Below are 23,696 nucleotides of genomic sequence, written 5' to 3'. Positions count from 1 at the left end.
AAAAGACTTTATGTATTTAAGAGAGAGAGAGAGAGAGCAAGAGCACACAAGTGGGGAGAGGGGCAGAGGAAGAGAGAGAAGCCGATGCCCCACTGAGCAGGGATCCTGAGGCAGGGCTCAATTCCAGGACTCCAGGTTCGTGACCTGAGCTGAAGGTAGATACTTCACTGACTGAGCCACCCAGGTGCCCCTAAAAAAATATTTTTAAATGGTGAAGAAATATATTGAATTATTAGACAAGGGTCAAGATTGAACAAATTCTGTTGAAAACTCTAACTTTTACTAGGAAAACTACGCATGAGGTAAACGGCAACTGTCTTTCTCAGTCATTATAACCAAATTTTATATCTTAAATTTTGTGACCTGCTATTGATCTGCAAACCTTTAAACCAGTAATTCTCAAATTCATGGAGAGATGGGGCACCTGGGTGGCTCAGCTGGTAGAGCACACGACTCTTGATCTCAGGGTTGTAAGTTCAAGCCCCATGTTGGGTGTAGAGATTACCTAAACATAATAAAATTCTTAAAAAAATATATGGAGAGAACCTACAGATTTGAGTCTACTCCCTTCTCAGAGTCTTCTAGTTTGTTTTCTGGAGTAGAGGACTGTGTTGAGAGGTTCAGTAGGAAAGAAGGTCTTTATCCATAAAGGATATTTATGGTGGCCTTTGAGGGTGGGTGTGGGAGCAGGAGATGCATGGTGACATAAACTCATTGAACCTGATCTAGGAGCTCCCAGAAAAAGTGGAGAGGGAAGTTCTTTGGAAGGGGCTTCCTGAAATCTTATGATAGCAGCTGGGTAAACTATCATTAAATTATGAGTCACTGTGTCTCTTTAAAGCCCAAACTAGTGTGACCGGGCAAACCATGTGTCCCAAATCTAAACTGGATATTTATGTGAAGAAAGATATTGAACTAACCAGGAAAGTTCAAACTTCACCTTCAGGAGGTAGGCTGTGAATTCTGCTTTGATGAGAGAAGGTACAGAAGGGCCAGGGATGGGTGGGAATGGCTTGTACAAAGACTAGAGGTGGGGATGGGTCACTTATAAGAAGAAGCTAGTAGAACAAGAAAAATAATAACAACACAGTTCATTATATTTTCTTCTTTTCAAAAGTATAGGCTATTAAGTACTTGTCCAAAACCCATAGGGCCTGATGTGTTAAGGAATTCAGAATTATTTTTGGGGGCGCCTGGGTGGCTCAGTGGGTTAAGCCACTTCCTTCGGCTCAGGTCATGATCTCAGGGTCCTGGGATCGAGTCCCGCATCGGGCTCTCTGCTCCGCAGGGAGCCTGCTTCCCTCTCTCTCTCTCTCTCTGCCTGCCTCTCCATCTGCTTGTGATTTCGCTGTCAAATAAATAAATAAAATCTTTAAAAAGAATTATTTTTGGAATTTAGGAGGTGGTATGGGGTTTATGGTGTGTACTACATAATACCCCCAATAGTCTGAGGAGGCAGGTTGTAAGTAAACATATGATTATTTCTGCACTAAAATATTTGAAAGTTCACACTGAGATAAAAGCTTTAAGTAGCTTCCCTTCAGTTCAGGTTAAACTAACTATAGATAATTAATTATGGGGGAAGAAATCCTTAGTATTCAGAGCTCCTACCCCCCTCCCCACCCCTAATCCTATCCTCTACCCTTCACCCCCCAGCCCATACCTTTTTGGATTTTGGAGTTGCAGATAAAGGATTTTGTGAACCAGTCTAGGCTCACTAAAGAAAAGCTGAAACATTTCAAAAAGTAGAAAAAAGAGAAAAGAAGGGAGAAAAATCTCCTAAGTGCCCACTATTCCAAAAACAACACTGCTGCATTTCATTCAAGTCTGTTTTCTATTCATGGAGCTGTTCTTAAATTTTTCTGTATAACGCAGATACGCTTGTGTGAGGGAACCTCTGTGTTCTGCTATACGTGAAATATATTTAGAAGTTTCAGAAAGCTCAAAAGGGCAAGGCCCCTCTAAAAACCCAGATTTTTATTTTTTAGAAGGGTTCCATGAGTTAAGGGGCCCTGGCCAAGATGGAATAAATAACATGTAACAGGATGTTAAAAATTGACTTCTGTTCTAGTTTCAGCTGAGGTTCAAAGGCTGAGAGCAAACTGGCAAATGCCTTTGTCTTCTGAAGCAAGGTTCCAGACTACCTGTGCACTTACACAGCATGTGGTAACACAGATAAGCAAAAACCTGAAAAACCCCAAAACCAAAAATGTGTTTGCAGCATGTAGACCTTCATCCATCCTGAGGGAAGAAAGGGACTGAAGGCGCAGAGGCCAGAGGGCATGGAGTAGGAAGAGGATATTGAGCTGACTCGCCGTGACCTTCTACGGAGAAGGGGTGGGCCTTCCCCTCATGTCCATTCTTGTGAAAGAAGCTCCAAGGGCACCTCATGCAGAGCTTGTCCCAAGGAGTTTGAGGGGCATCAAGGACTGGGGTTTGAACCAACGCATCAAGGACTGGGGTTTGAACCAACCCAAGAGGTCTGCTTACTATGGGCAAGGCCACTGCAGAACGGGTGCGAACTGTGTCGGACAGAAGGGAAGGAAGGCTTCCTGTAGGAAGCTGGACAGCCAGCCCCCACTCGGCTTGCTGCCACCGTAGGGGCTTTGTCTTAACACTCATCCCTTCTTCCCCAGAGTCATTTCCAATCCTGTCCCAAAGAGCAGCCCCAAGTGGTGTGTATCCCCCTGTATTCCCACTGAACTCCCAGGGCTAGAGGGAAATACATCCCATAAGCACTCGCTGCCCCAATCACAAGAAGAACCAGCAGTGTTCCAGCAGGGGCTTCCTAAAGATACCCACAAAAACCCCCCATGCAAGAGCCAGATTTGGTCATGCTCCCAGCTCCGACAGCGTGAGCTTTGAACGTTTGCTGTGGCCAGAGCTCAGTGGTATATTAACCAGGTGTCGGCCAAGGAAGGCCTCACCTCTCCTGGACCTTCCTTCTTCCCTGTGCTCATCTCTTTTCTTTTAAACAAGAGGGGCTAGAGGGAGCCTGGTAAGGGAGGAGGAGACAGGGAACGGGAGGAAAAACTGAACGCATCTCTCCTTGCTACAGCAGGCTCAAGCTCTATCAGGGGAGAAGCTTTAGTGAAATTACTCGTGACCGGACATTTTAATTACTGAAGTGAGACCTTTCTTGAGATTGGAGGCAGCCAGAGGATCTTTTATTAGCCGACAGCACTGCCCTCTGCCTGCCATCACACCCAGTTTCAGGGATGAGCTAACCCACAAGAATAAAGTTATTTTCTGACTGCAGACCCCAAGATTCACTTGTGAACTACCAGTTAGAAAGCAAAGTATGATCTTAATGAAATCAAATGAACAAGTAAATAAATGTACTAATTTGCGTGAAACTGTCATGAAACTGAGGGGGTAGATGCCTGAGCTCTTCTGCCCAAGGGTAGGTTTCGTTTCCGGAGGGGATAGAATGGAGCCATCGGGGCAGAATAGATGTATGTTAGCTCGGTTTCTCTCCTGGGAAGTTTTAGACCGCTGAGAAACAGAGCTCTGGCGATCATATTTTCTGAAGAAAATATGGGACATGGAGTCTGACAAGTAAGAGTGCAGACTTTGTGATGAATAGGACATACTGTTTGCAATTAGCTCTGTCCCAGAAACGCTGGGACATAGCCACCGTAGGAACAGCAAGAGCCAGAGGGCTGGCAGCTCAGCTGTGTGCTGGAGCTTGTTAGTGGAGAAGAAGAGGTCAAAAGCAGGCCTCAGGGCTTTTTGTTCATCCACTCCACACCCTCCATCCCCAACTGCCCCGCTGAGATTTTGAAATTACAGTATTTCCATTTCAAAGGCAGATTTTAAACTGAATTGAGAGCTCCAAAGAAAGTGTGCAGGGTGGAAAAACTTCATTTCTGCCCGCCTTCAGACTCTCAGAGTGACCCCAGGCAAATGCGCCACATCTCCCACTGAGCGAACCCCAACACAGGGTTCACCATGCCTTGGTGGCTTCAAGGCTGGAACTCATCCCAGATCTGGTGCCTTTTATCCAGCTCTTCCTAAAAATATTTCCTGAGCTGGGCCCCTGAGGGTCTAACCTCTTTAGTTGTTTGGGTTGAGTTGGGCTCTAAAGATAAATCCGTCTTTCTATTGCAGGCTTTGGAGAACCTGAGGTATCATTGTAAACATTGGGACAACCCACAGTCCCGTGAAGCAAAGGGAATGGATGGTGATGCCAGGGGGGTATGTTGAGTGAGAAGAGAAGAGGGCTCAGGGTGGAAAGAATCTTAAGGAAACCAAGAGTACGACTTCGGGATAAAGAGAACTAAGCAAGGCATCCTGGGTGGCCAGGGGACATGACACCTGGGAGGTGGTGTGATTTGGCAGAACACAAAAGAGGAGAGTACGTTATTGAAACAGTGCAAAATGTACCAGAGATAAGTAAGATAAAACCTGTTACCTAGGTTTTGCAAGATGACTTTGACAAGAGCTTTTCTGTGCAGGTACGGGGCCATGAAGCGTGGCTCCTCCTACTGTCCCGATCACATGAGCACATCTCCAGAGTAGATTTCAAGAGCTCGCACAGTTGCTGTGCCTGACCATTTCCACTTGCATTACCTAATCACCCATATCTGGCCAAAATAGTTGTGCTTGGAGAAAGGAGGGTGATCATCGTCCTATGTGTTCCTCCACTGCGGATTAGGGAGGTATTTGCATTTCCATCATTAAGAGAGGCTTTAAGATTACTTGGAGAGCTTTGCAAGTGTCCACAAGAGTTTGGGAACTAGTTGAGTGAATTGTGGGATCAAATGTACCAATGAGTATCAGGCTTCTCAAAAACCAAATATGGAGCCCATGGAGGGGAGCTGGCCTGGGGCCACCTGCTCAGGGATATTGGGGTGGACTGGGCCAAGAGGGATGGGCTGATCAAAGCCTTTGGGCTGACGAAGAAGCCAAAAAGAGCGAACTGCAGGAAACATTAGCACATCTCCTGCAGGGAAGCTTCAAGGAACCCACCAAAAGGCCCCACAAAATCCACTGTCATACCTCTTCCAAGTCACTAGATCCCTAGGATGGAGATTTTTTTTTTTTTTAAATAACTTCAAACTTAGAGTTGCAAGAAGAGTACAAAGGACCTCTCCCTTCCCCTTCCTGAACCATTTGGGAGTAAATTGCTGTAATTGAGGTAATTGCTGACCCAAAGCCCCACGGCCCCTGAATATGTTAGTGTGCATTTCCTACACAGAGGGACATTCTGGGACTTAACCACAATGCAACTATCAAAATGTGGCAAGTAATTTATTGGTTTCCTAGACCTGCTGTAACAAATTACTACAAGCTGGCTGACTTAAGACAACAGAGGTTTATTCTTTCACAGTTCTGGAGACCAGAAGTCTGAAATCAGGGTGTTGGCAGGGCTGCATGCCCTTCAGAGGTTCTAGGGGAGAGAGGATCCTCCCTTGATTTTTCTAGCTTCTAGTGTCTGTCAGCATTCCTCATGGCTTATCACTCCAGACTCTGCCTCTCTTTTCACACAGCTCTCTCCTTCTGGCCATGTCTTCTCATCTATCTCTTATAAGGACACTTGCCATTGGATTTAGAGCCCAAACCAGGTCATCCAGGATAACCTTATCTCAAAATCCTTAACTTAATTACAACTGCAATGACCCTTTTTTCAAATAACATCACATATATAGGTTCAGGACCTTAGGACATGGATGTATCTTTTTGACGGTCACCATTCAAACTACTACAATATTTTGTAGGGTGGTACTTAAAATTAAAAAAAACTTATTAACCAGTGTTAAGTGTACAGTCCAGTGGTATTGAGTACATTCATATTGTTGTGCCAATCATTACCAGCATCCATCTCCAGAGCTCTTTTCATCTTGCAACACTGAAACTGTGTGTATCCATTAAGAATAATTCCCCATACCCCTCTCCTCCTAGCCCCTGGCAATCACTATCCACTTTCTATCTTTATCATTTTGACTGTTCTAAGCATCTAAGTGTAATTATATAGTATTTGCCTTTTTGTGACTAGTTTATTTCACTTAACATAATGTCCTCAAGGTTTATCCACTTTGTAGCATATATCAGAATTTCCTTTCTTTTTAAGAATGAATTGAATGTCTTCCTTTCTCTTTCTCTTCTCTTTTCTCTTCTCCTTTCTTTCTTTCTTTCTTTCTTTCTTTCTTTCTTTCTTTCTTTCTTTCTTCCTTCCTTCCTTCCTTCCTTCCTTCCTTCCCTTCCCTTCCCTTCCCTTCCCTTCCCTTCCCTTCCCTTCCCTTCCCTTCCCTTCCCTTTCCTTTTTAAAAGATTTTGTTTATCGTGGAAACTTTGTTGTTAAGCGTCTGCCTTTGGCTCGGGTCATGATCCCAGGGTCCTTCTCTGTCTCCCACTCCCCCTGCTTCTGTTCCCTCTCTCACTGTCTCTCTCTGTGTATTTGACCCAGAGAGAAAGTACGAGCAGGCGGAGCAGCAGGCAGAGGGAGAGAGAGAAGCAGGCTGTCTGCTCAGCAAGGAGCCTGACAGGGGACTCGATTCCAGGACCCTGAGATCAGGACCCAAGCTGAAGGCAGATGCCCAACTGACTGAGTGACCCAGGTGCCCCTGAACTGTATGTATGTACTACATTTTGCTTATCTATTCATCTGTTGATGGACCCTTGGGTTGCTTCCATGATTTAGCTATTGTGAATAATGTTCTATAAACACAAGTGTACAAGTATCTTTTGGGGTGTACTTTCAGTTCTTTTGAATATATGCAAAGGAGTATAATTTCTAGATCATATGGTAATTCTATTTTTAATTTTTAATTTTTTAAGGATCCTCGATACTAGTTTCCATGGTGTTTGCACCATTCAACATTCCCACCAACAGTGTACAAATGTTCCAATTTCTCTACATCCTCCCCAGATCTTGCTGCTTCCTGTTTTTGTTTTTATTTTGTTTTGTTTTGTTTTTATTTTTGATAAGGACCACCCCAACAGTTGTTAGGTGGTATCTCATGTGGTTGGATCTACATTTCTCTGATAATTAGTGATGTTGAGCATCTTTTCATATACAGGTGTTTATTCAGGTCCTTTTTTCATTTTTGAATATTGTTTTTCTCTTGTTGAGTAGGGTGGCACTTTAAGACTATGTAAATGCCGTGTTTCTTATTAAACTTTCACCCTCCAGTTTTGGCATCCATTGATGTTTTCTGGCTGAATTATTATTAATATTTTTGAATTATTGCTACTTATTTCTAATTTCATCACTCCTCCTGTATTTCTCATTTAGCTTTCCACTATATGGAAATGCCTTCTCCACTCCCCACTTGTTTGTGTATTTATTTATCTCATTATGGAATTTAGTGCGTCTTATGGGCTATAATATGTTATTGTCATTATTTATTTGAACATCCCAATGGTTACAGGTTTGGCTTGTGGGAGCCTTTTAAAAGTTTCTGTGTCCTAGTAACATGTCCCTATATTCTTTGGGTAGTTTTTTAATTGCTGGCACAAGAATTTCAGGTTCATCTTAAACCTTTCCTGGCACTGCCCTGGAATCAACCATTTCTCCAAGAATACTTGGCTTCTTTTAGTGGAGAATGATATTTAGAAACCACGATCTGGACACTCAGTGTGCTCCCAGGTCCTCTCAGTAGGCAGAGCAAGGGAATTATATGCATGCATATATAGACATACAAATCTGTATTTCCATATCTATTCATGGATTTTAAGAACGATTGTTTCATAGACATCTCCAGGACCAGTCCAATATCATAGGGTTCATTCGAATTTGTTACACTGACAGCAAGATCCATTTTCTTTAGTATGTATTACTTCTTTGATGAATGCGCCTTATATGTCATTATTCTGTAGTTATTTCTGAGCCCTCTGTGTGGATGCCCTCCTCATCCTACCTGGACTCTGGCACTTCCTACCAGGGCTCATGGGTGACCTCTATACTCGATGTTGGGCTGCCCTTAGCAGCACCCATTGCAAATGTCCCCATTGCCTCTCTTAGTTCTAATGTTCCAGGTGCCACACAGACACCCTTCTTGGCCCACCTGAACTCTGAAAGTTCTCACATTGCTGTCTCTTTTATGGACGCCCTCTTCATCTCATCTCAGTGTTGCTATTCCAAGTCAGGCTGCCACTGCCGCTCCCTGACATAGACCTGTCTGATCCTGCCCAAGTTGGACAACGTGGGCTGGCAGAAGCAGTCTTTAAGGAAGATTACCCAAAGCCTGTGCAAATGACTCAGACAGGTCAACCATCTTCCACCCTGCTTCTTTCCTAACTCTGTCCTCCCCGTGGCCTCACTGATTAAACTTGAGTCAATGGTTGTGCCTCCAGGCTGGTAAAGTCATGAATAACTTCTGGGATTGACTTAAAAAATTCAGGTGAGCCAATCAGACGCCTCTTCTTTTGGGAGGGGGGCGGGAATTGGAGTTGGAGATCGAGTGACCAGGAGGTTTGGCCATGGGGCAGAAGTTCAAAGCATATGGAGAGCTGATAGGCTGAGAAAGGGGCCGTGGCAGCCAGGTTGAAGCAGGTGGCAAATGAAGCAGAGCCTAATGGAGAAAAGAGAAAGGGGAGCAGGTGTGCTGAGAAAAGCCGGTATGGTAGAGACATGCTATCTCTGGGAGATCTTGGCCTGGCCTTCTTTCCAGGCAGCGTGTCTGCTACAATTGCCATAAGGGATGTCTCAGCCCAGGGATGGGCTGAGACAGGTGTATGTCCAGCGTGGGCCAGGGATCCGGCACCCCTTCAAAATAATATTCTTTAAATATTGTTAACAGGGCGCCCGGGTGGCTCAGCGGGTTGAGCCGCTGCCGTCGGCTCGGGTCATGATCTCAAGGTCCTGGGATCGAGTCTCGCATCGAGCTCTCTGCTCAGCAGGGAGCCTGCTTCCTCCTCTCTCTGCTTGCCTCTCTGCCTACTTGTGATCTCTGTCAAGTAAATAAATAAAATCTTTAAAAAAAAATAAATAAATATTGTTAACATTTAATGTTACTTACTTTTTTAATGCTAGAAATAAAGGATTTATTATATGCACTTATCACATGGGAGTTCCTGAACCAGACAGTTTTGTTGAAAAATAGCAAATAATTTAAAACCCATATAATAAAATGGACTACACGTTAACTGGATCCTGAATTTTTAGTCGACTGTGATGGCTGACTTGAGGCACACGTGAGTGGGCTGTTTTCAGTGTTGGTAGCTTTGCTTGCAGATTGGTAGACAAGCTGAAAAAAAAATCCTCCAATAAATGTTTTCCTGTGTACATCTGTGACTGGATTGGTGGTTCTATCTTGAGAGATTCTCAACATTATGTCTGCTGAGTGAAATGACGGAAGAACTTCTGAGGCTACTGATACATTTTGCCAAATTGTTTTAGACAAAATGAACAATGAGGGACTAGACTTTTAAAGATCAGTGATGGAAACCACTTAAAAATAGTTTTTAAAAAATCATACTCTTCCCTACCAGGAGTATATGAGAGTGACCAGTAGCTCCACAGCTACTCTGTGGAGGGAACAAAGTTCTCGGCAATTGACAATTTTGTAGGCAAACAAACAAACAAAACAACAAAAATCAACCCTCCACTCCCACCATGGCATTTAGTGGTTTGAATTTGATAATGCAGTAGTTTTAAGTTACTTGAATTTGCTTATTTACTTGTGAAATGGAGCACAATCTCTAATCTACCCTCGCCCCAAATCAGCCATCATGGGAGGAGAAATATTTTGGTTCCAGTTACCATATAGGAACCCAATCCCTTACTTTTTGTTTAAAAAAAAAAAAAGTTATTCTGATTTTTCTAATTATCCTAAAGCTCATTGTGCAAGAAACAGTTCTGAAGTCTGTAAAATGAAAGATGAAAGCCCTATCTTCTTTTTTTCTTTAAAGATTTTTTTTTTTAAATTTATTTGACAGAGAGACAGAGCACGAGTCGAGACAGAGGGAGAGGAAGAGGACGAAGCAGGCTCCCCGCTGAGTAGGGAGCCTGATGTGGGGCTCTATCTCGGGACTCCAGGATCATGACCTGAGCCAAAGGCAGATCCTTCACTGATGGGGAACCATCATGCACTCAAAAAACCCCTTTAAACACAGTTGGACTCATACTATATATAGTGTTCTCTAAATTACTTTTCCTTCAAACACTGTTTTTATAGTTAGTATGTATAAAAATTTACATAGTATTTCACTGCAATTTAGAAACCTGTCACTAGTGGTGAATATTCAGATTGCTTTCAGTTTTCAAATAACAATAAACAATGTAACGATCATTCACACTGAAGCGGGGGCTCTGCAGTGATGTCCCTAGCCTTGCTTTCCTTGCTCTCTGCCAGAGCCCTGGCACTGTGCGTGGCTCAGAGTGGAGCTGCAATCCATATCTTTTGAATAAATGAGTGAAAGTATTTTGCGAACACTTTTGCAAATGTGTGTAGAATAAATTTCTCAGATGTAAAGTTGTGCTCTCTCTCCCCAGACCTGTCTTATCCTGAAATATCTTAAGTGGACTTCTACTTACTGAAATCAATACTTATTTCAGCAGGAATTCTCCTTGGGTCAAACCCAACTGTCTAAAGGTCTATATTCACACCATGTCAACTTCACTTTTCACTTTATTAATTTTATACTTAACTGAGTTTCAAAGATATGCCTTTGTCAACATTTGCGACAAGAAGCTGCATATGAAATCAATTAGGTTATTTATTATTAGAAAAGTTTTGCTAACATCTCGATGGGCAGAGGCATGGCAAAACAATTCACAGAATAGAAAATATAAATATCCTGTAAACACATGAAAATGTAATTAATTCACTATTGTCCGGACCTTTATTAAATATCCACTACGTGCCATGTGCTGCTGTAGGAAATAAGATATAATGTAATAAAAAATGAATACCACTGCTCTCAAAGGGACAGGGACCATGTTTCATGTCAAATGAAACTTATCACTACTAAACACCCTTTTCTTTTACCTACAAACTTGTCAATTGCCAAAAATTTTGTGAACTCTGCAAAGTAGTTGTGAGAGGAATACTTGTGTCTATACTCGGGGTGGGAACGGACCATGATGCTCATATTCATCTAAATTCGTTTTCATTTTTGTATATTTTAAAAGTCTACTCTTTTATTTTTCCTTTCATCTAAAGCGGTTTGGAAAGATGTACCAAAAGCCTTCAAAACGTTTCTATCATTTCATCCAGTAAATCTAGTACTAAGAATTTATTAAGGAAATAATCATCAGCTCAGCCACATGTTTAAATAGAAGACATTTATTACAGGATTTTTAAAATAGCAAAATATTGGAAGGAACCTAAATGTTTGGCAATAGAAACATAATTGTTTTATATCTCTACCTTTTTTGGAAAGAAATTCTCCAAAATATTGGGATGATTATGGATGATTTTTACTTTGAGTTTTACACTTTTCTTCTTTTTCCAGATATTCATAGACTGTGTCTGTGTGTGTGTTGATTTTTAAAATTATGGAAACATTTAAGAAAGTTGTTAGGGGCATTGCTCTTTTCATTACTTTCTGCGTGTACTTTATGTCTTTCATGAGAATTTTATTTTAGATATTATTTGCTTCCTATAGTACCTCCTTCTTTTGAATATAATCTTATCTATATACTGACCCTCTTCTTTTTCTTTTTGTTAAGAAAATTCAAGAGGCAGGGGCATCTGAGTGGTTTAGTTGGTTAAGCGGCTGCCTTTTAGCTCAGGTCATGATCCCGGGGTCCTGGGCTGAGTCCTCCCTGCATTGGGCTTCCTGCTCAGCGGGAAGTCTGCTTTGCTTCTCCCGATCCTCTACCCCCTTCCTAACTTGTACTCTCTTTCTCTCTCTCAAATAAATAAAATCTTTTAAAAAAATTTCAAGAGGCAAATCTGAAACTTAAGGACTGCATCTGTGTAGAGTCTGATTTTGGCATTATATTCTTTTCTTAAGATCTAGTTTTCTGTATGTATATTTTCAAGTAGAGTGTATTTGTTCTAAGCCTTCTCAAACTCCTCACAAGTAAATGTAAAGACACGATGGTAGAACTCCCCTCTTTTCACCAAGAAATCCACTGGAACAAAAATCAGTAGACTAGCAGGCTTAAGTAGACACGATGACTTAAGCTCTACCCAGCCTTTCAAGGGGAAAAGGTGGACCAATGGTTGTCACGAAGGGCACGATCTTGTTCACAACCTGGACTAAATTGTTAATGTCTTCAGCAAGAAATCATCTTTCCCCCTTGCAGATCTCCACTTGCCCCTTTTGCAGGGCTGGTACAACAATGAACCTGAGGACGAGTCCAACAGGTTCTGTCTCAGTCCTTCGGGTTTGCCTAAACACCACCTCTTGACTTTAGGCTAGCATGGCTCCAGAAACTTTTATGTCCAGGTTGTTGATTCTTCCTTGAATCTTTTTGGCCTTCCTCCAGACACTATAGATGACATATCTGTAAATGTAGGTATCTCATTCCCCCCTGTCTCCCCCCAATCTCCTCAAAATAGTCCAAGTCTGCAGCACCACCTCCCTCCTGCCCACTTCAATACCTCTATTTGCATGTATAAACACTTCCACTCACCTTGGAAAGTGTGGTTCCTGAAAATTCTTTCTTTCTTTTTTTTTAAAGATTTTTATTTATTTATTTGACAGACAGAGATCACAAGTAGGCAGAGAGGCAGGCAGAGAAAAAGGGCGAAGCAGGTTCCCGCCGAGCAGAGAGCCCGATGTGGGGCTTGATCCCAGAACCCTGAGATCATGACCTGAGCCGAAGGCAGAGACTTAACCCACTGCGCCACCCAGGCGCCCCTGAAAATTATTTCTGAGGTAATTGGATTTAAGGGTAAAGATTCACCTTAGAAAAATATAAAATAATTGGGTGAGCAATAAATCACCCCTTACTACTCTAGTTCCTAGACCCCCTTTGCATCCAAAGCCTTGACCTTGGCCTTCCTCTCCCCACCACACTCCAAGGCATATCCATACTATTTTGAGGCATTGCCTGCCTTTCAGGAAAAAGTGGGTATGCCGAGCTGAAGGCAGGAATGAGATTAACATCTGTATATTCTTGTCTTGATGCAAAACACCATTATGGGTATTCCAAATCCTGTTAGTTGATACATGTAGTTGAGAAACCCGTCTTATTTTTTTCCTCCCTCTTTGTAATGTTGAATTCTTGAAGTAGTTTTAGACCACACAGGCAGCCCTTAACCCTCAAACAGGTTAAGGTCCAACAAGTGACTTCATACATTGGTTTGAGTTTTCCCACAAAAGCCTTGTCTTATGAGGTATTTGCCCCTGCTTAGTCATCTCATAATACGCCTGAAATGCTATACATCTATGTAAAAAAATATATATATATGAAGCAATGCTGGAAATGATTAAACCAGAAAAGGAATACATTTGAATAAGACTTTAAAAAGTAAATACAGAAAGTTAATCTTTTCAAAAGAGGATTTACTTGGAAAATAATGAATAGGTAACCAGAGACACTTAACAGAGCTGGCAAAGAGAGGTCTGAGCATTCAGGGGCCATTGGTAAGGTCCTCTTATTCCTTTAGTTTTCCATTTTGAATATTTAAAGAAACCCAGAATTATATTATGTGCAATTGCACTTCAAAGTATGTCTTACATTTTTCTTGATACAGAAGCATCAATATACCTACACTTAATGCGGGCCTGGTGTGGTTAGCCTTGGTAGAATTTTAAAGCTGATTTTCCAAAATGTATTGGATAAGAGGAAGAGGAAAGGGTCTGGCAAGAATTGACAAGGATTTCATGGGAAGTGAGGTCCCTAGGAGGAGAAGGGGGCAGGAGGACTGCAGGATTGGTCTGTGAGTCCCGAGGGGCCGTAAAGGAGGGGCAGAGCAACAGCCTTAGAAGCTGGATTCTGGCTGTCATGCATGTGACTGATGTGATGGGCCATCATTAACAGGGTTCACAGAGCCAAGGGATATGAAAAGGCAGTGACCTTTACTTTTTGAAAATTGAACCTAAGTCAAGAAGACCCATTTTGATTAATGGCCGATAAACTTTTTCCAGATGTTTTCAACTGCTCTTTGCCCAATTCAGTGATTTCTTTTCCAGTCACATTGGAGTAGTAGTATCTCCATCTCCGTTTGCTTCACAAATACCATCTAGGCACTCTCCTTCTGTGCTTTCCCTTGCCCCACTGCGTCCCGCACTGCTGCCGGACGGAAGGGGTTTTGTTTTCATAGCAGACCTCAAATCTGGAGAGATCAAGTCTGGAGTGTGAGTCTATGGCGTGCAGTAGGCCCATGGGGTGGCCTGGAGGCACTCCCGCCTTCTGATCTTATATCAGATATAGATATGCCTTACCTTGGCATGGCTGATGAGGGAGAGAGACACCACTAGTTACTTGTCAACATCGGGATGTTTTGTAGAACTAGAATCCCTGGTTTTCAGTTGGACACAAATCCACTTTGAATAAAGACCACAATGGCAGCCAGCTGTGGTAGAAGACTTTACAGACTTTCAGGTTGTGTCCTTCTCTCTCCTTTTTCTGTAGCTAGAATTCTGATATGCTAATATCAGACCTGGACATACGGGTGAGGATAACGCCCTAGGGATGGCAGCTCTGAGACAGAGAGGTTCCTGGACAACTTTGTGAGACAGAACAACTGTATCAGTCTTAGACTGCTTACTCCAGGCTGTTTTATGAGAGGAAGGATAGATTTTTATTTGTGTAAGCCAGTATAAATGTGAGTGTTTGTTATAGTAGCTCAGCTCATGGCCAAACTAGCACGTGGTGGAAAGAGGGGAGACGAATCAATGTAACTGGATATTATATATATGTAAAAACTTGAATAGTAGGTACCCCAAACATGGGTAGATGCGGACTGTAAGGAAATTCCCAGAGGCAGCAATTGTGTCTCGATGCTAAAGCATATATAAAGCTGAGGCTTTAAAGAATGTATTAAAAGTACAGGATTTCTAGGTAATGCAACACCTGGAAATGCACTGGGGATAAAAGACAACCACTTACCGCCATAATTCAATAAATGACTGAATGCATTCCCTGGAAGGAGTGATTAAAAATCCATCCCACTACTCTTTGGCTGACCTTAGGATCAATTTGAGGATTAGCATCCCACATTTGTGGAATTCAGATTTTAAGGAGGAAGGATTAGTGAAATGTGTTTTCTGAATATTTAAAAAAAATATAGCATAGAGCAGAAAAATTTTTCAGTTAGGAAGAGAAAGCAGTGTCTGTACTTTGCAAGTTCACAGACATGTTTCAAAGCAAACAGACTGAACTCTTTGAGCTATACAAACAGCAGATGTGAAGGGTAGTAGTTCAACTAGATTTCCATCTCTGAGTCCACATGCTTTATGAAGCGACTTTTGGTAGGCGTAGAAGATGTGTGGAAGCAGAGGTTATCAGACTTTCATCATGCCTTTGGACTTCTACAGGGATTCTTGTTCCTTCTGAGAACACTAAGACATTGTCTGCGTTATAGAAAGTTCAATTTCTCTAGGCAAAGATGAAGCACACTCTTTGCCTAGAATGGGTATATTATTTAATCAACTTAAATCATTAAAGCCACCTAAACCATGACTGATGTGAGGGTTTTGGCCAATGCCCTCGGATGGATTGGGGATGTGCCCAGCACCCTCCCACTCAGTATGCATCCGGAAGCTCTCCTTCCTTTCAGCCTGGAGAGAGGCTGTGTCTGGGGAGGGGTGCGGAGTCTGTGTTGTCTGGGAAGCGCAGGGATGCATATCAATCCCTCCGTTTGGCGGGTAGCACAGACACACTGCCCTTTTATCCCGTCACTATGCGGGCCTTTCCTGTCCAGGAAATAAAATTCTTTACAACATCGATGGTGTTCTTAGTTACAGTAACAGCTCATAGTAGTTTGTGAAATACTTAAGAATTACAAAGTCTGCAGGTTATTTGTTTTTACATTGCCAGGAACCACATTTAGAGTGCAGATTTTAATCCTGGTGTTTGCCACATCCTTCTGACTAATCAACAAGTAGGTGTGGGACTTCTCTCCTGGACTCGTGACAGAACAAACTCCCGAAGCTGGAAAATCTCTAGCTCTTTTGTGGGGATAACGTCTGATACTACCACCATCCAAAGAGTCAATGACCTTTCTTGATCATACAGTGTTCTCTTCATGAATATATCTCTGTACACAATCTCTCCCTACCCTCCTGGTATTTCAATAGCACTCTTAAGGTAATAAGTTCAGATTCTGAAGAACACTCCCAATTTAGGCAGATCTGCTAATACAGTGTATTTGTTTCTGTTCTTCATTTCATTTTGCCTTAGCCTGACCCGAATACCAGACACATGTATGTTAAAATATTCCACTTCTCAGTTCTACCTTTGTATCAACTAACTTCACCAGTCTATAGCTTTTGGTTATGGCAGAAGCAAAATCCTATCCATCGTGACCAGGTCTCTCTCCCTTAGGATCAAGGTGAGCTGTATCTCCCCCAGTCTCTCTATGTCCCTTTAGACTTCTGTTTGTAGATCACAAGCCACCAAGTTTGTTTGAATTACTGCTCTTTCTCTGTTCTTTCCAGGGACCTTGCAACCCAACTGCCTTGAACAGCCCCTTATTTCTTATGGTCCCACTTGTTCTTCACAATGTCTCTTTCACTCAGCACACATGCTTCCACTGTATTGACACACTCAAGCCTCATACTCAGATGCCTACTTCCTCATGCCCAGGAGCAAGCCGTGAATCAGCTTTTGCTTAGTATCACTGGGAAGATTGACCGATCGACTGGTTTATTGATTGATTTTGCACGGTGAACATTTAAAATTCTAGTTTATAGAGTATTACTCCTCTGCATGGAAATGGATAAAACTTCACATTCACTGCAGAGCCCCCAACACCACCACTGGCACGTCTCCCACTCCTGCCTTCCATATGGGTCTCAGCCCCACTCACCAGCCTTCGAGGAGACGACCACAATGCTTCCATTGCTCTGCTTCAGCATGGGCAAAGCAGCAACACTCAGGACCACGTAACTGAGGAAGTTGACTTCCATGCTTCTGCGCACGAGGTGGATATCACCACTAAATAGATTCATAGAAGTGTTGGTGATGTGGTTGAGAATAAGCATGTCTAGTCCCCCTGCAAGAGATGGCTGTGTTGAGAGAAACCATCTGGGGGGGATACCTTTCCTCCCATTCTCCCCCTCCCCAAAGCTCCCTGGTGACCCTGAGAACAGAGTCCAGTAGAGGAGGGAGGAGAAGCGGCCTCACCCATGAGCTTTCCAGCTTGGGCAACAAATTGCTCTGCAAAGGTCATGTTCTCCATGGAGCCAGCAATGTAGTGTGCTGAGGCTGCTCCAAGCTCCAGACAGTGGGATACCACCTGCGGGGACATAGCAGCAATGGTGTCAGTCTTGGCTGCAGACTTCGGGGGCAATCTCTGAAGTAATGGGGGTTTAAATGGGAAGTTGCTCAGAACCCTGTTTTGGTAAGAATGGAAGGTGCCACCTGACACAATCTTGGCCCTCTGTCGGAAGTATTTCAGCGACGGTGTAAGTAAAGAAGTCATCACTGTGCTGGGGTTTAAGTTCATGACATGTGCTTATGAGTTTCTGTGAATAGAGGTATGTGAATCCATTCTTGGTGTGGATGGTAGTCTCTGTGTGAGTAGCCCTAAGTTTGTGAATGTTTCTATCCTTGGGTTTGTAAGTCTGAGCATATGAGAAAGCATGTGTCCGAGAGTCGGAATGGGGATGAGAATATGAATTCATGAGTAGATACTGGAATTTTGGTCTCTGAGCACATATCTATATATCCATGATCCCAGATCTAAATGTGTGTGCATAGGCATGTCTGTGAGAATAGATACATAGATAGGTAGATAGATAGAAAAAGAGAGATAGATGTGTGTGTGTGTGTGTGTGTGTGTGTGTGTGTATAGGAATCAAAGCTTAAATGCATTCTCTTTATATTCCTGTGGGTGTTTGAACCTGTGTGTGTGTATGTGTGTGTGTTTGTACCTGTGATGGGTGTGCCAGTTTCTATGTGTTGGCATGTGTATGTGACATGTGTCTGTGGGTGCAGAACCCTCACCTTCTTTAGCGTTTCTTTAGACCTTGCTGTCACCACCACATGGGCTCCCATCTTTGCCAGATGATAGGCCATCTGTTCTCCAATCCCCTTGCTGGCCCCTGTGACAATCACTTTCTTTCCTTGGAGCATCTCTGTGAAACCCAAAAGGAAGTGAGGGCCATACCCAAGCCAGCGGCAGTCTTCCTTCCACTCTGGATGTGGACAACCTTACCTCAATGTCTAAAGATTATGAACCCAGACCAACTTTTCTCAAACTGCAAAATCAATGAAGGAACAGTTCAAGTCTTTCATAAACATGCTTTAAAACGGAGGCTTAGCTTGATTGCTCAAAACAAGCCTTCTTGCTCTCCTTCTTACAAATGTCCATAGACGGAGGCTTCAGCTAAGACACTGGAGTTCCAGACATTTCTGGACTATCCAATTTTACTCAATTGAAATAAGACTCAAAAAGTCATCAAAACACATGTGCTCATAGAAATTCCAGGGATTTTCCCTCACTACTATTTAGTCATCAACTCCAGAGTCCTTTCTGGTCTCCCACTTATCAGTCCCTCCTTAGAGCCCGATTATCTGCCTGTGCTGTAAATTTTGGAATTACCCTCATTTTTTGTAGGGAATTTGAAACTGCTTTCCATTAAGGGTGCCAAATAAAGCATGGACTATTTGGCAGTCTGTTGGTGACATGCTTACCCCTCCCCACACTGCTATTATCCATATCCTTCCATGTCTGGAAGACACAGAAATACAGTCCCATCTCAGGCTTCCTCTTGTTCAGCAACTCTGGGGTTCAGGAACTCATCCTGATCCTCAGAAACCCTCCAGCCACCCCTGCGTTTTTATATCTATTCCTCCCAAATTAGATACATTGGTACTTACCTGGTCTGAATTCCTCATTTGCGGAATAGTAGTAGTAGGCCAAGAAGAACCCCAGAATGGGGGGGAGATATTTTTTCATAAAAGCCATCAGACAGATACCTGGCCCGAGGAGCCCTGTAGGACACACAGAGAGAACCTACAGAGCTTTCTACAACCTCCTAGGCAGGCAGCAGCCTCTGAATTGTGACATCAGGGACGGGGGAGGCTGGAGTAGTCTCAGGCAGTGCTAGCCAATTTCCCTGTCAGAGCAGCGATTGGCTTTGGGTGGGATCCCATTCGTCCCTGGCAGCCTGTGTGGTGGATTTCATAATGGACAATGTTTACTCCATTTCATTGAGCAAGAAGAGACTTCCAGATGGCCAAGCTCATGACTGTACAGAACTGGATTCCTGAACATCCCTACCCAGGGCCCATCTTCCTCTTAACACCATTTATGCCAAGAATCAACGGCTTTTCAAAAGTGGTATGTCAAAGGCAGAGAGAAAGTATGTGCGGGGCTTCTGGGGAAATGTGAGTAATAGCAAATTCAAGCCAAATTCAAGCCAAATCTCACTCTTGTCCCCACCTCCCAGTCGGAAGCAATTAAAAATAACAGCACAAAACAGAAAAATCAGCTTAAGAAAATAATGTGCACATCTTGGGGGGGAAAAAAAGCAAACAATTCCTATAAGCCCTACACTCAAGTTCAATGAACAAGTATTACAACATCAAAGGGGAATGCAAGCCAGCCAGAACCCAGATGGCGGGAAACCCAAGACCGGTTCAAGACTCTCAGGCAAGTGCAACGGAACGTACACTTATTACTTTAACAGCAAATAAAAGAAGAAATAGCGAGTGCCAAAAACCAAACCAAAACAAAACAACAAGGCACTACGCTATTAAATTGGGTCTTGTAAATGCTACAGAGGAACAATATACATGAAGAAGTAAGAAAGAGGGGATCTGGCCCAGGAGCAAACAGAACTGGCACCGCTGAAGCAGAATTAGCCCACAAAGCCCACATCCAGCTAAAGACTGATCTAGTAACAATCAAAGGGCCAGAGGGGGAAACCCCTAGTAATTTAGAATTATAGAAATAACCACAGAAATATAGAAATAACCACTTTGGTATGTTTGTAGCAAGAATTCAGTAAGCAACTATCCTCAAAAAGAGAATTTAAGATATATTATTGTTAAGTTTTTCAACTTCAAACCAACTAACCAAACATAACAATTCTCCCATCACTGAGCAAATATAGAATTCTTCAAATTATAATTAGAGTTGAGAAAACCATGGAAATGTTAGGATAAGAGTAAGTCCCCGTGTTTTGGGAGGAAGAATATGGGTTAAGGGTGGGGATCAGGGGATTCACTCAAGATTAAGAGAAATTGAGTTATAAGCCCAAGTACAGTGTATGGAAACATGCACTGAGTTTTCACTTCAGAGTAAGGGGAAATAATTTAAGACCCAGAGGAGATGAAATAATTTGTCAACAAAGGCTCACAGCTGTGAAGTTCACTTCCTGAAAACAATGGAGATTTGACAACTGTTGAGGGCTAGCTAGAGCTCAAGGTTTATGGAGGACCAAATAGAAAAAAAAAAAAGAAAGAAAGAAAGAAAGAAAATTCAAGTGGGAAATTACATTATATCCTGACAGAACTATAAGATATATATGCGTAATTTTATAAAGGGCTTTACGCTGCCAAGACTTGTTACAGATTAGACTCCATTTTCATCTCCAGACGGAAGGAAATTTAAAGTTGCACTTTCTTAGTACTATCCTATTAATAGAAAAATTATAGAAAACAATGAAAAGTTACTTTAAAATATGATGCTGCTGAAATGGTGAGAAAGATAGAGGGGTGCCTGGGTGGCTCAGTGGGTTAAGCCTCTGCCTTTGGCTCAGGTCATGATCCCAGGGTCCTGGGATTGAGCCCCGCATCCGGCTCCCTGCTCAGCGGGAAGCCTGCTTCTCCCTCTCCCACTCCCCCTGCTTGTCTTCCCTCTCTCACTGTCTCTGTCTGTGGAATAGATAAATAAAATCTTAAAAAATAAAGGACTTTAAGATGCACTAAAGAAAGCATATTTGAGGAAAACAAGTGTAAAGATAAAAGATAAAACTGCAGGGTGTCTGGGTGGCTCTGTTGGTTAAGCAACTGTCTTTGGCTCAGGTCAGGATCCTGGAGTCCTGGGATAGAGTCCCGCACCGGGATCCCAGCTCCATGGGGAGTCTGCTTTTCTCTCTGACCTTCTCACCTCTCATGCTCTCTCACTGTCTCCCTCTCAAATAAGTAAATAAAATCTTTTTTCTTTTAAATAAAGATAAAATTGCAGGTGATAAAACATAAAACAAATCGATCAACTATTGCTGATTTTTGGCTGAACGAAAAAAATGAAGTCCACATTGTGCTGCTCAAAAGACCCACGTAGACATAAAAAGGCACAAAAGAAAACACAGACAGTTTAATAATTAGCTATTGTGCTAGAGAAAAAGGATACAGAAAAAGCATTCAATAAAGTAATTTTCATGAACTCTATGAAACAGTTTTTATCTGGTAAAATGCGTTTGTGAGAAATGAGGACACCATGTAATGGTAGATGATATATGAAGTCTTAGCAGTTCTCCAAATTTTTGGTCTTGGGATCCCTTTACAATCTATAAAAATTACCGAGGCTCTCCATTTTTGTCTAGAAGCAGATCTTGGAGATACTACAGGTTCAATTCCAGACCCCCACCAAAAAGCAAGTATTACAATAAAGTGAGTCCAATGAGGTTTTTGGTTTCCCAGTGCATGTAAAAGCTATGTTTACATTATACTGCAATCTATTTAGTGTGCAATAACATGATGTCTTTAAAATATCTATACTTTAATTAAGTTCTTTATTGCTGAAAAATGCTAACCATCCTCTGCGTTTTTTGCTAGTTTTCATCTTTTTGCTGGTGGAGGGTTTTCCCTCAATGTGGATGGCCGCTGAGGGGTCAGGGTGGTAGTTGCTGGTGGTTGGGTGGCTGTGGCAATTTCTTCAAATAAGACAACTGTAAAGATCGTCACGTTGATCGACTCCTTTTTTTGTGAATGACTTCTCTGTAGCATATAATACTACAGAAAGAAGTAGAACTTCCTTCAAAACTTGGGAATCAGGACTCTCAAACCCTGCTGCTGCTTTATCAACTAAGTTTATGCAATATTCCAAATATTTTGTTGTTATTTCAAAAATCTTCACAGCACCAGGAATAGATTGCTTCTTATGAAACCACTTTCTTTGCTCCCGTATAACAAGCAACTCTTCCTCCATTAAGTATTCTCATGAGATTGAAGCAATTCACCCGTCCCTTCAGGCTCCACTGCTAATTCTGGTTCTCTTGCTATTTCCACCACATCTGCTGTTACTTCCTCCACTAAAGTCTTGAACGCCTCAAAGTCATCCATGAGTGTCAGAATCGCCTTCTTCCCAATTCCTGTTAGTGTTAATATTTGAACCTCTCTCCATGAATCATGAATGTTCTTAATGGCACTAGAATGGTGAATTCTTTCCAGGAGGCTTTCAATTTACTTTGCCTAGATTCATCAGAGAAGTCATTATCTATGGCAGCTATAACTTTATGAAATGTATTTCGTTAAAAAATTATTTATTTAAGAGAGAGAGGGGGAGAGAGTCAGAGACAGCATGGGCAGGAGGAAGGACAGAGGGAAAGGGAGAAGCAGGCTCCCTGCTGAGCAGGGAGTCCAATGTGGGGCTTGATTCTAGGACCCTAAGATCATGATCTGAGCCAAAGGCAGATGCTTAAACAGACTGAGCTACCTAGGTATCCCAAAATGTATTTCTTAAGTAAAAACACTTGAAAGTCAAAATTACTCCTTGATCCATGGGCTGCAGAATGGATGTCGTGTTAGCAAGCATGAAAACAGCATTAATCTAATTCTACGTCTCTATAAGAGCCCCTTGGGTGACAAGGTGTATTGTCAATGGATAGTAATATTTTGAAAATGATTTCTTTTTTCTGAGTAGTAGGTTTCAACAGCGGACTTAAAATATTCTGTAAGTGGGTGAACTGTCATCCAGGCTTTGTTGTTAGAGCTAGTGCACAGGCACAGTAGATTTAGCATCATTCTTAAGGACTCTAGGATTTTCAGAATGGTAAATGAGCACTGGCTTCAACTTAAAGTCACCAGCTGCATTAGCCCTTAACAAAAGAGTTTGTTTGTCCTTCGAAGCTTTGAAGCCAGGCATTGACTTTTCCTTTTTAGCTGCGAAAGTCCTTAGGTGGAATCTTCTTCAGATAGAAAGCTGTTTTGTCTACACAGAAATCTGTTATTTACTGTAGCCATCAGTAATTATCCTAGCTCGATCTTCTGGATAACTTGCTGCTTCCCCTTGAACTTTTAGGTTATGGAGATGGCTTCTTTCCTTAAACTTCATGAACTAACCTCTGCCTCTTCTGCAGCTTCCTCACCTCTCAGCCTTTATGGAATTGAAGAGACGTAGGGCCCTGCTCTGGATCAGGATTTGGCTTAAGGGAAGGTTATGGCTGTTTGAACTTCCATCCAGACCACTCATATCAGTAATAAGGTCGTTTCACTTTCCTATCACTTGGGCATTAGCTAAAGCAGCACTGATAATTTCCTTCAAGAACTTTTCCTTTGAATTCACAACTGGACTAGCTGACACAAGAACACCAGCTTTCAGCCTACCTTGGCTTTTGACTCACCTTCTTCACTAAGGTTAATCATTTCTAGATTTTGATTTAGAGTGAGAGATGTGTAACTTTTCCTTTCACTTTTTCCTTTCACCTGAAAGGCCACTGGGGGTGATTAGTTGGCCTGA

General features: G+C 42.3%; 2 protein-coding genes across 13 annotated transcripts in view; one reads left to right on the top strand and one right to left on the bottom strand.

Moving 5' to 3' along the window:
• The window catches only part of LAMB3 (laminin subunit beta 3), a 171,173-nt gene that overhangs the window by 44,276 nt on the left and 103,201 nt on the right, over positions 1-23,696 (top strand). For 2 of the 7 annotated variants that reach the window (XM_082701794.1, XM_082701790.1), the window contains exon 4: positions 6,410-6,577. The exons of 4 other annotated variants lie outside the window; for them this stretch is intronic. The gene's annotated coding sequence lies outside the window, so the exon portion shown is untranslated. The remainder of the gene's footprint in view (positions 1-6,409; positions 6,578-23,696) is intronic. One more of the 7 variants, XM_082701792.1, reaches the window with a different exon arrangement.
• Positions 1-23,696, bottom strand: part of HSD11B1 (hydroxysteroid 11-beta dehydrogenase 1) — a 64,355-nt gene that overhangs the window by 9,121 nt on the left and 31,538 nt on the right. For 3 of the 6 annotated variants that reach the window (XM_082701820.1, XM_082701822.1, XM_082701823.1), the window contains exons 2-5: positions 18,890-19,003; positions 18,014-18,144; positions 17,192-17,303; positions 16,875-17,060 (exon numbers count right to left, since the gene is read on the bottom strand). In XM_082701820.1, coding sequence (XP_082557946.1) covers positions 16,875-17,060; positions 17,192-17,303; positions 18,014-18,144; positions 18,890-18,977 — 517 coding nt within the window. In that variant the 5' untranslated portion in view covers positions 18,978-19,003. Of the gene's footprint in view, positions 1-16,874; positions 17,061-17,191; positions 17,304-18,013; positions 18,145-18,889; positions 19,026-23,696 lie in introns of all 6 variants that reach the window. The other 3 variants (XM_082701821.1, XM_082701824.1, XM_082701825.1) reach the window with 2 other exon arrangements.

Source organism: Mustela nivalis (assembly GCF_964662115.1).
Source record: "Mustela nivalis genome assembly, chromosome: 16".
In the NCBI taxonomy this organism is placed as follows: domain Eukaryota; kingdom Metazoa; phylum Chordata; class Mammalia; order Carnivora; family Mustelidae; genus Mustela; species Mustela nivalis.
Note: the sequence above shows the minus strand (reverse complement) of the source record. Positions and strands in the feature narration are given on the sequence as shown.